This window comes from Pholcus phalangioides, unplaced genomic scaffold (genome assembly GCF_987345545.1).
Source record: "Pholcus phalangioides strain wild (caught in Gottingen) unplaced genomic scaffold, Ppha-v1.0 ptg000003l_1, whole genome shotgun sequence".
Taxonomy (NCBI): Eukaryota; Metazoa; Arthropoda; class Arachnida; order Araneae; family Pholcidae; genus Pholcus; species Pholcus phalangioides.
In genome coordinates this window covers 31,614,027-31,626,889 of record NW_028301596.1, presented here as the reverse complement: position 1 = coordinate 31,626,889, position 12,863 = coordinate 31,614,027, and the positions used below count along the sequence as shown (strand labels likewise).

Below are 12,863 nucleotides of genomic sequence, written 5' to 3'. Positions count from 1 at the left end.
AATAACTCTATAATAACTGTAGAAATATTGGGTTTGAGCCCTCCCCCCCCCCTCCCATGTTTTAGAGACCTCCTAATATTTCTAATAACTTTACGCCGAAGAGGCTCGACCTTTAGTAGAATGAGGTCCATTTCATTGGTTTGAAAACGTATCGCGGGCCGCTTAAGTGACATGGAACCACGCCGAAGGTCACTTGAGGGATTTGGGAATGTGCCGCTTGCCCAATAAATCATGTGGAAATGTACCGTGGACCACTTAAGTACTCTTGAACTTAGCCGCGAGCCACTTGACTGATCTGGAACTGAGCCACGGTAAATTTGTGACCTATAACTGTAACACGGGTCACGTAAGTGCTCTGGAACTGAGCCGCGGGTCACTGAAGTTGTCATCTGTGAATGTGCCACTTATAATTCATTTTTATAAAATTAGGTGTGAGGTTACAGGCCACATCAGATGAGGCTGAGGGCCACATTTGCCCCGCAGGCTAATTGTTGAGCATGTATGCTATTGCATACATGGTCTATTAGCTTGAAATGAGGACTAAGTAGACTACTTTCCATCCATACCAACTTCATGATTACACATAGACAAAATACAGCGTATAGAGCCTCAAAATCAAATTTTTATTTCGGTTTCATTTTGAGGCTTCGAATGTTGGAATTGTCAATCTCAAACTTGTTTGCAAAATGTTTAATTTATTAACTTTTCAGGAATGTACTTCTTTTTTTTGTACAGTTGGACCTGCGTTGTCTTTATGATACATATAATCACTATCCATTAAATTTTCCCCTAAAGCTAGAGAGTGGTTTATGATGGCATCGTGATACTCTTTGGAATTGTGGCGTTTTTATGAAAAGATATATTGCTTGTCTCAATAAATGCAAAACCACAGAATACCATAAAAGATACTTCTTGTTTGCGTGGTTTTCATTAAGTCTTAGACGGACGCATTTTGCATGGCGCAATGTTCCAGCTCCCCAGGATCAACAAACTCGATGAAGTGTGATGTGTCTTTTGGATTGATGTAGGAAGGTTATAACGAAGAGCTTATTTTCAAAAGGGAACATTTCCACTTGGCAGTGATCTGAAATAGATCTCTTTACAAAAGAGCGGAAAATACCTCTTAACATGTAGCATACTGAAGTGGCATAAGAATGTTTAAATATTATATTTCTTGATCAACATTCAAGGAAGTTATTTGCATTTGAATTTTGGAAATGTGTGTTCCGTTTTGACTAAAATTGGAGCTGGTCAAGTCTGAAAAATTGGGAATTTCTACGCCACCCGTTGATTGCAGAAGGTTTGTCCTAGCCAAGGAATGTAGGCTACTCTTACTGCCCTCTCGTCATTAACATAAGAAACACGATCTAATTCTACAGTAGAACTTCTCATAACGGACACTCCTGTTAGCGGGCACAGTGTCTAATGGACACTTCTGAATTACGTCGCGTGATTCAATGTATTTTACTATCCATTAACGAGCACCCCTCGTTAGCGGACAAAATTTTAGTTCCCATGGGAGACCGTTATCGAGAGATTCTAACAAAAAATACGAATTGAATGAACCCCCCCCCCCCCACACTTTACACATACAAATACAAATACAAAGCAAATGCCCAATGAGGTGGCTGAAAAAAGATTTATATTTATATTTATATTTATATTTATATATGTGTGTGTGTGTGTGTGTGTGTGTGTGTGTGTGTGTGTGTGTGTGTGTGTGTGTGTGTGTGTGTGTGCGTGCGTGCGTGCGTGTGTGTGTGTGTGATAAAATATAATGGACTGGCCTTTGGTAGAAACGGCTAACTTTACATTATCATTTTTACTAAAAGTATTTTCATGGCAATAAATCCTTTTGCATAATCCGATAGAGCTCATTCCAAAGATTCACAAATGGTTAAAAGTCACATTTCGAAAAAATGGAAGTGCTTTCTTTTGAATATAAGCTGCTCATATAATCATAAACGCACGCGGAGAACATCACCCATAATTTCATTTCATTGTATTTTCTCTGCTATTCAGTTCGTTCCTTTGCAACGATATCATTATTTCTCGATAAAACTTCATGAATAACAGACTTCCATCCATAAGTTCCTCTGTAAATATACAAAACAATCCATCAATTTGCTCTGACTCCATTTTTTTCAAAGCCTTCGAAGTTTAAAATGAATGCCACGAGACGTTTCCAAACTATATGAATAGTGGAAGTTCTTGGGTATTTTATACACGGCATCAAAATACTGAGCATGAGCAATCAAACACCGTTTAAATCAACACATTTTTTTTTTCATTAACCCTTTAAGCGGTTTTAAAAAATTTTCCTGATCCGCATTATACCTTCCAAATTGAACCTTCACAAGTTGCTACGTAAGAAGAATTTTTTCCGAGAGCAGATAACTCCTTTTCCCCCAACAAGAAAATCTACTCCACCCATCGCTTTTACTTCGCTGACTATAATACAAAAGCACCTGCCGTGTGTTGCGGCAATATTTGGGGAAAAAATTATTTTGTATCATTTATACTGAGCGTATATTTCTTTCTCTCTTTTCTCACTCCTTCTTCTAATAATCTGACGTTGAACAAGAGCTGACACCGCCCACTGGCATACGATTGAGTGGAAAACATGTTTTGTAAAAACAGCTTCATTGTGTTTTTAGAAGATGAAATATCTCGGGGTGACAGAAATAAAGCAAATCAAGTTTGACGAGATACCTCGGGATCGCCACTGCAATGTAGTCAAGTTTTTCTATTTCAGTAGGCTGGGCTACTTATACAGTGCTACATACTTATTAGTATGTAGTGGTGTATTATTGGAATTTTGAATACAAATGGGTCAAAATTATTGCAAACACATAAGCTATATGTGATTAGTTGTATAAGTGTGTGTTAAAACTTTTTGATATGTTGGCTTCCGTTCATGGGCGCGGTATCCCGGTCGATAAGATGCTCGCCTAAAGTACCAAAGGATGTTTAGAGGTGTCGCGAGTTCAATGCCCTGTTCGTCCTTGTCAGAAAACTTTCCTGACACAGGGGTACAACAAAAAACGGTGACTTGACCGCAGCAAAAAATTGCTACCGCAGGGAGTTCCCCATCGAGGGGTTAGCGCACCAACCTCACTATGAGTATAAAAAACAAGCCTGCCGTTCGGAATCGGCAATAAATTGTAGGTCCCGGTCTAATTAATTCGTGTGCAGAAAATGACCGTGGTGCGACGAAAATGATCAAAATGATCAGGCTTTCGTTTATACTTCATTCACGAAAATCAAGAAAACTTGGTCCTTATATTTATGAGACGCACTGTGTAATTTCTATATATTAAAAAAATTTTAATTAATAATTTTGAACATTTTTTATTTTAAAAAATTCAAACAATCTTATGTAATCAAAAAAATTTGCTTCAAAATATAATACGGGTAAATAAAAACATCAATGATTATTCAAACCATTTACATTTTTTCTCTCTTGTTGGTTAAAAGTGGGCCTATATATAGAATTCTTTCCCAATTAAATATCAGTTGATTGAAAATTTCTTAGAGATTGACTATCAAAATGCACCATTTCATACTGAATCACACTTTTTCATTTGATTCGTAACTGAACATGATCGATAAAATGAATCTTTCATTGGTTGTCATTGTACACACTTTACACATTTGGTGATGCGGTAAATGTGATAAATCGTTTATTATACACAATAACCGGTTATTACACGTACTTACCAAGACGATTTGTAAGTATGATAAATTTATCACCTTTATCTGTGATTATTCACAATATCCTAATGCAATTGGTGACTTGGATAAATATGAAAAAAATTCCAAATGAGTGTAGTATGTGTGATGAATATAGTCGGAGCCCGATACAGTGATAACAAATTTTATGTCCGTACCCTGATTTAATGATACAATACATGTATTATATTAATTAACATGTATACTGGACCTATATCATATAGTAGGCTACAATTCATCATGTTCACCAACGACGTGACGCTTGGGCATCATGCATAACCACAGGCAAAAGTGGTAATTTTTTACTAGGAATATTTAGTAAATTTACCAAGGATATACTATGCATAATCACCGGTAAAAAAATTAATTTTGAGAAATTTATCAAATTTACCAAGGACCATGCATAATCGCCAGTAAAAGTGATAACTTAAGGGAAATTTATCGAATTTACCACAAAAGGTGGTCGGCGTTTATGCATAATTACCGGTGATTATGTATAAATCGGATTTATCACACTTAACGTAACATACATACCTCATATCTGCAAACTTCTCTTTCATACTAAATTTTGTGAAACATTAGTACTTACATTAAAGTTATTTACAACTTCATTATTCGAAATAAGCTTTTACACCACTTTTCGCAAATTTTCTGAAATAATTTCACGAATTTTTAAACACAAGGATATACGCAAAAATAGTGAAAAGTATGTTTCGATCGCATAAGACAGTGCTTCTCAAAGTGTGCGTCGCGACTCAGAGGCGTCCGTCGCAACGATCTGAATGTATTAATCTGTCTGCGTGCCTATTTATGCTTTGAAGTGGTTCTTTTATAAGTGAAAATATCTACTACAAAATATTCTGGGGAGCCGCAGATAAACAATGAATTGGTCGAAGCAGTCGCTGATGAAAAAAGTTTGTGGAACGAATGGTTTAAGAGGTTATCTCTATTTTTTAGCATCTAAAAAAGAACAGGGATTCCCACACTTTTTAAGTTAGTGCGAATGAGGTTAGAATATATCAAGTAGGTACCCTGTGATTCCTTCCTCTGTCTGATCCCGAACTCTATGGTGGCAACGTAAAGTGTCGTACTCTTCCCCCCCCCCCATTTATACTACATAATATTGTCCCTAAAATATCTTGTGGCACCGCGGACGGATCTCAGCACACTGTAAAGATACTGTTTTCACATTAACACAGACAACTAAGCTATATTAAACATATGTAATCAGAGCTCGCCGGGCCATGCAATGAAGATCCCCTGATCTAGTCTTGACGTTTGGACAAAACTGGACATTACCCCTGGAGCATCTTGACAAAAAAAAAAAGCCTTAATTTGTTAATTTGCATGGCTGTCGCCATCAACTGTATCAGACTTGTAGCAAAGCTTCAATACATTGCTAGGGCTGGGGTGGGGGGGGGGGGAGATGATGCTGTTTAGATAGACCTAGAGCAAGGGTTTGCGTTCTATGGGTCACGACCCGAACTTGTATTAACGGTTCCCGAGATGGGTTGTACGAATCCACTTACAATCCGGCTTGATTTCAGAAGCGTCTCAAAGGTTCCGTTGACCAAAGCTGGGACAGGGCCATAACTGGGGGGGGGGGGGGAACAACTGCCTCGGGCGACAAAATTTAGGGGGGGGGGCAGCAGTTTTAGAATTAAACAAAGAACACCATTATAAAATTATCGAATTTTAAAATTGTTTGGGATGGCAAAATAATGTTCGCCCGAGAGGCAAAAGTTCTAGTTACGGCCCTAGTTGGGACCCAGACGATGATGAGATTTCGAAATTTATAAAAGAACAACATATGCAGAGTTGATGGAAAATAATTCCAGAAATATATAAACGAAAAATTCTACAGGTATTCTAAAATAAATTTAAAATGATTAAGTTTCATAAAGCTTTCAATAATGGGGCTTTCAATTCGGGGATCGCTGTTTGATCCGGGGCTCTGGGTTCTCGCCCTGTTGGCCCATCTTTTAAACTGCTGGTTTCACCAATTTTGAACAAAAAAAAGAACATTTTTTTATGATCATGAATATTTTTAATACGATTTTTTTTTTAAATTTTGGGCTTCTTAGTTGGTCATGTGCTCGATTTTGGGTATCTACTGAAAAAGGTTGAGAATCCTCTACCTAATATGGGAATAGCGAGTAGGGTGGAAAAGGATGGGGCAAAACATATCATTTATTTTTCTGGTCAAAAAAAAAACTTTTTACGAAATGTCTTTAAGGCCGGGATTACGTTATAAATGTTTGTGATGAAAGTACTTTTATAAAACTTGAAAAATGCCACCAATAAAATTATCGGTTACATTCTAGAAAATGCAACCGATTATCTTATTCGTAGCATTTTTCAAGTTTGATAAAAGTTCTTTTACAAAACCTAAGAAAAAAAAAACCAGTAAGCCTATTGATTACGTTCGCTCGATTGTAACCGATATTGGCTACATTTTTCAAGTTTCATAAAAGAATTTTTATTAAACTTTTATAGTGTAATACCGTCCTAAAATACTCGTACTAAGCTGCAGTTTGACGGAGCTGAGTTCGAATACTTTACAAAGAAAAATTAACATAGCCATTTCGGAATCAGCTTTAAATTGTAAAGAACGGTATAATAGGTTCTCGTGTGCATGAAATAACGGTGGTGCGGCCGTTGCTGAGCAATAATGAGTAATTATTCAAATGATGATTATTTATCGCGAAAAATATCTGTCAAATAGCAACTTCCGTTTATACATCGCATAGATGTGTGTAAAATGTGCAAGTATCCCTACGCCACATTTTAGTGGCAGCTAATCGTTGATTCTAGAGGCATACTTTCAATTAGAAAAATTATCCAAATAACATGTAGAGGTCAGATACGTCATTCATGTTGCAAAGGGCCGCATAAATAAAAAAACAAACTTTTTATAAGGACATTTTGTGCTCAAAAACACAATCAAAAAGTTGTTGTCCTGTCTCTTCTGAGATAAATAAATAAATAAAATACTACGTATCTAAGTGCAATATTTGCTGAGATATTTGAATGCAAAAATCGGAGAAAAGTTGGGAAAGAGTATTATAAACTAGTGCTTTCCAAAGTGTGCGTCATGGCTCCTAGGAGTGTCGCGGCGAGCTGGAGGTATTCATTTCTGCGCCTATTTATGCTTTAAAGTGGTTCTTTTATATTCAAAGATATCTAACAAACTATTTATGGGAGCCGCGTATGGGTCATGATTTGGCTAAGGAAGCCGCGGGTGAAAAAAGTTTTATAACCACTGGGTATAATTTAACGAGAAATTTTTTTCCCTCATTTATGCAGTTTTTTCCCCAACTTTTGAACTTAAAAACGAGGAATTTTTTTTTTTGTCGGCATCTAGAGAGACAAGGCAACGACTTTCCAATTGGGTTTTTGATCGCAGGGTTTCCGTGTGAAAAGTTAGTTTTTTATTTCAATAACTATACTAATAAATAATAATACCAATAACTATACCCTTGAAACAAGAATGACATATCTGAGGTCTACATGTTATTTGGATACTTTTTCTAATTGGAAGTATGCCTCTGGGATCAACGGTTCGCCAGTAAATCGCGGTGGGAGCTGTTAACTATGCTGCACCCTGTATATGCACTACATGCCTTCGTGCGTTATTTGATAGGGATCTTCAATACCTTAGACATGTCTACATACATAATTATAATTGTGAAGCATTATGAATAAACTATGGAGTGTATTAATGTTTTGTCTTTACTGAAGATGCTCCACACACCTAATGAATTATTTAATACATTATTATTTTTTTTTTTTTAGCTCTTAATGTTGAATTGCAACTTAGTTATAAAAATTCGTAGGTAAATGTCGTCGCTGAAAAAAGTCATTATTATTTCAGGCGATGAAAAAGAAAATATTGATTCTCAAATTTTATTCTATTACCAAATCCTTCGTAGACATTATGATCTGATAATCGTTCTTATTGATGGTATAATTGCATCTCACATTAAGGTTTAAACAGAAAAGGGGGATCTTTTTTTTAATGAGATTCGATAGATAAGGTGAAACTTCTCTTTTGATTCAATTCTAGAAAAATGACTGATACTATAAATGTAACTGCACCCAGGGCCGCAACTAGATGGGCGGGGGGGGGGATGAACTGCCCTGGTCGGCAAAAATTAGGGAGCGGCAGTTCTAGGTGGGAACAGAGAACAGCGTTATAAAATTATCGAATTTTATACTCGCGGGGGCGGCAAAATACCTAGTTACGACCCTGACTGCACCAATATCATTGTTGAAATCGTCTTAATTATAGGATTTTTTCCCGATAATTTTCCAACGTTTCATCTTTGGTATTTGTAGGCCAGTTTATACTAACCGTTTAAGCTGGGCCGACTGTATAAAAGCTCAGACCACGAAAATACCACGTATAAGACTTCCAAGCGGGAAAATTACAAGCAGGGTCCACTGCATTTCTGCGTTTCTAGTTTAAAAATGTAGGCCTACTTGAACAGAGAAATTAATTTTTGTGCAAATTTTTTTTTTGACCAAAAATGTATAAACATGGATCTATTTGTGATCATTATTTTTTCGCAGCTCTTTAATTTTTCTTTTTAAAAATTTGTAATTATTCCGTTGATAAATTACATCGAAAGGTAGGCTACTTACCCCGGGTATGGAGACTAAAATCTAGAGCCGTCGGTGCATGCGGCCGAATCGAGTGATGGTGGTCACCTCCGTTCTCCTTGTTTCTCGGCGATCCATCTCTTGGGAACTCACGAGCAGTCCGGGTTCCCGCGTTCAACAATCTCTCGATGCTGTACAGTGAGAACCGTCCCGAGTGGTGTTCCGAAGTTGATTTGGTATCTCCAATTATCGGTGAAGTCGACATTATTTTTCGAATATAAATCACAACTTATCTACGCTGATGACAGGTAGCAATGTCCTCAATTATGACTAAGACCAATATCTATAGCAATTCGCTCACGGAGAATATCACGGTTCAACTGAAGACAACATCTTTATTTGAAACATTCAGTATTTAATAGGCAGATGATGAAACTCGAAGATGTATTTCCGTTCATATTGATGAATAAACAGTTCGTGTTTTGCAAAATTTAAGTGTCTCTAGTAACAAAACGCAGTGCCTGAATGAGTCACATTGAGTCCCTCAAGAATGTCACAAAATGACGTGCTCCCTGTGTAACAACGAATTCCAAACAGTTGTTAGTTTTGTCTTTTTTTTTTGACAGATGTCACGTCTCTGTGTCTCGCGGTAGGCTGCGGTGCAATTCAACAACGGTACACGAACTGATAGGATCCGGAACACGAGAAGTCTGCGCGAAACAACGTGGGGAGATGTCCTGGATGAATGGAATGAGGGTGAGGATAGGTAGAGCGTGCGACCTATCCCGTTAACGCAATTAGAAAATACCCCCCTTCGCCCCCCTTCTTGATGAAGCCCCCAGAAAACCCGGGGCGGAAGGGGGGCACCTAATGAAATGTTTGTCCAGAAACAATGGAAGCCCGCTTCGCTTCTTCTGATTGGACGAGAAGCAAATGGGGAAGAATACCAGCCTAAGCTTCTGATACGACGATCGCCTTAGATAGATATTTCCTACGGGAAGACGGGGTTGCCTCATTTTGGGAGTTGATCGCCCTTTTCTCGCCTCTCTTTTGGCGGCAATTTTTGACGATGGGTGAGTGCGTTGTGGCGCTGATTCACAGGAGAGGAGGAAAAACAGCATTATACGTTTTATGGGGGAGGGGAGGGGGATAGACATCGCGCCACTTCTGACTTCAGATGACCATGAGGTTCATTTTTCATTTTGTGGTAGGATTTCAAGAATGTATCCAGTTTAGTATTTTCCGGACACGATTTATACGGTGGCCGAAGCACCGACATATGAAGAGAAGAACATTGAGGGACTGAAAGTTTCCAGTCATCCCGTATATACGGGACAGAAGCCCATACGCAGTAGGGGGTGTGTTTCATAGTATATCCATTAATTATTCGGGGAGGAAGAGCATCACAGAGCCTCTGCTCCCAGGTTCTGGCGTCTATGTATGGTGATGCGTATTCGGATCAAAAGGTTACGAACAAATGAAAAAATTAAAATAGTTAGGATCCAGGATGATTCTCGTGTTGAAGTCCTTACAGCCAGTGTCATCGGAGCAGGGGTGCTCTGGGTGCACACGGAAATTTGTGGCACAATGGATCTCAAATCTAAATGGCTGAAAAAAATCTCCAAAAATATACATTCCCCGTCGGGCACGCACAGTAACAAGTAAAACAGATGACAAGAAAAATAGATGCCCAGATCACTATTTTTAAAAGCCTGCAAAAAATATATATCAATGGATTTATACATAATATTTTTTTAATAAATTTGTTTATTTGCATAAAATATCGAAACTGATATAATTTTTAATAGAAATTTTGAAAGAAATATGAAAATTCAAAAGGAATGTGGTCACCAATTAAAAAACTAAAATTAGTGAAACCGCTAAGGGGCCGTTCAAGTATTGCGTTAGCAAATTTTTAGTCATTTTTGACTCCCCTTGTCAGCAAAAATCAGCAAAACTGACCCCCCTCCCCCTCTTGTCAGCAAAATTTCCCCACACAAAATTTTCCGTCAGCACTGCCCCCACCTCCTCACGCATATTGGTTTGATCAGAAACGTACGCGGGAGGGGGGGGGAGAGCATAGGGGGCTCGTGCTCCTCTCCCCAAATGAAAAAAATATATTTATTAATGCAAAAAATTTAAAAAAAATGGTAAACCCTTGACCCGAAGACCAAATGTGGCCCTGACGGTTATCTGATGTGGCTCGCCCCCTCAAACCTAATCTTGTTAAAATGAACTAAGCGGCACATTTACAAATCTTAAATGACCTGTGGCGCAATTCCAAAGCAAGTGGCCCGTGGCACATTTTCAGATCACTAAAGTAGGCCTCAAAGATCACTTTCACATTCAAAGATCACCTAAGTAGCCCGCGACATAGTTCCAGAACAGTTACACGATCCGTGGCACATTTAGAGATACTTTGAGTGACATGCGGCGCAGTTTTAGAGCGATTAAGCGACTCTCAGTCAACACCATCTAGGTGTTGCCCCAGTGCTGTTGTACATCACCCAAGTTACCCGCGGAACATTGATTACTTGAGTGATCCGAGGCATAATTACGGATCATTTGAGTGATACATCACACAATTTCAGAGCACTTTAAAGGCCTGGACACATTTCCAGTGCACTTGAAGGATCCGTGAAACATTTAGAGATCACTAAAGTGGCTCTGTGTAGGGGACTTCCGTTTTTAGCGCACCGAATAAGATGCCATTAAGAATATTTCATATCTTCATAAAGGGTGGTTGATGACATAAGCATCGTCCAAACCCCCCCCCCCTGTCATCAAAAGTCAACAAATCGGAAACCCCCCTCCCCCATCGATGTTGACGTAATACTTGAATGTCCCCTAATTACAATTTTCCGTACTGTTGGCGTGGAAAAAGAAGTCACCAGGTTGCAATTCATCTCGCTTAAATATGAATCATAGCTGATTTACGTCACCGTTATCAGGCTGCAAGATTATTTAGGAAGTGAAAAGGTGTTCCCCACCCTTGTTGACAAACATTTCTGTGCTTGATGCCGTATTCAGTCAGTAGTGATTGATGTATGATGAAAAAAAAATCCTTTCTTTCAGTTGACCAGATACAAATTTCATTTTCATTCCTTGAGGAAATCTCAAGGAATGCACTTAAAAATGATGAAATATGCATTAAAAATCAGAATGTGCGCTATAAAAATCCTGAAAAGTTAAAAATTCCAAATATTACGAAAAAAAGGTGAAAATTATGCGTTGAAAACACCATGCAAAGAAAGAGCAGATATATTTTCAAAATGCATATTTTCTATTTCTTTTATAGTGCATATTCATTTACAAAAAATATCCCCACGTATGCATGCGTTTACTGCGTATGCACATGTAACTTCTACATTTTTTTATTTAGGTTTTTTCAATTTCTAGTTAGTCGTAGCTGTGCTCAGTAAGAAATACCGATAACAAAAGCTATTTCTTAAAAAAAAAATTGAACATTTTTGACGCTACCTCTAAAAATAGCGTTGTAATAAAACAGTTGATGTTTGTAAAATATTACATTTATCTCTCTATTAGCTCACTAAATCCCCCTTGCGGGAAAAAACCCGATGTTATGAAAATATTATGAGCAATATTCATTTGAAAATCATATAAAAAATGATTTAGCACTTAAATGAACCTTTAAAAATATTCACGTGTTCTGAAAATGCTTTAATTTTAAGCATTTGCATAATAATCAGGGCTGTAATTACCAGAGACCCCAAATCCAGATGTGATAACATTAATCAACGTGGACTGTAATTATTTGGATACTAAATATCCAAAAGATATTTAGTATCCAAAATAGATTTTTGCTTTCCTTCTAAATTTCGATCTTTATCGGGAAATTTCAAATTTTCTTAGAGATTTCGAGTCCTCCCTCCTGTCATTCAGATTCCGATTTTTCAGTCGGCACGAACATCGTTTTCCCTTTGAAAAGTGCGAACTTCCGCCCCGAATGAACACCAGACTGGAAGAAAGCGACGCCTCGGTGTGGCACAAAAGTGGATTGAAAAAGACCCTCATCTCGTGTGTCGTTGGCATAACCGTATCATCTTCTATCTGCACACTCCGTTGACCACAATGCATTCTGACAATCGGGGTTATTTTTCCCCCCCTATTCTCGTCGTGTATGTCCGCATTATTAGCATTATTATGCGCTAGGAGGAGGAGAAAGATGTGGTAGAGGGGTTTCTTTTTTTTTGTTACGAAACTTCCAAGGCGCCTCTTGTGGCACCCGCACTGTGCGTTTGCTTTTGCCGCTCTGAAAGAGATATACACACAGAAAAGTGAGGGCCGTATTAGGACGTGTTCTCTTTAATGGACATGATTTGGCTGCTTTATAGAGATCTATTCTTCCTCCTCTTTCTACATTTTTTTCTTTATTTGTACTGAGTGCTGTGAAAAAAAAAAAGAGAAAGGTAGACGGAAATGGCGTAAAGGGAGCTTACATGGAACTTATAGGGAACTACATGAAAAAACCAGACCCGAAAACGTCTTTGTCCGTGTGTGGTAGAATA

The 12,863-nt window shown here is 38.0% G+C and overlaps 1 protein-coding gene across 1 annotated transcript in view; it reads right to left on the bottom strand.

The window, feature by feature from the left end:
- LOC149088406 (uncharacterized) overlaps positions 1-9,131 on the bottom strand; it is a 29,817-nt gene extending 20,686 nt beyond the window's left edge. Inside the window, exon 1 of the mRNA XM_089252936.1 lies at positions 8,377-9,131. Coding sequence (XP_089109062.1) covers positions 8,377-8,599 — 223 coding nt within the window. The 5' untranslated portion in view covers positions 8,600-9,131. The remainder of the gene's footprint in view (positions 1-8,376) is intronic.
- Between the last annotated feature and the right edge of the window lie 3,732 nt (positions 9,132-12,863).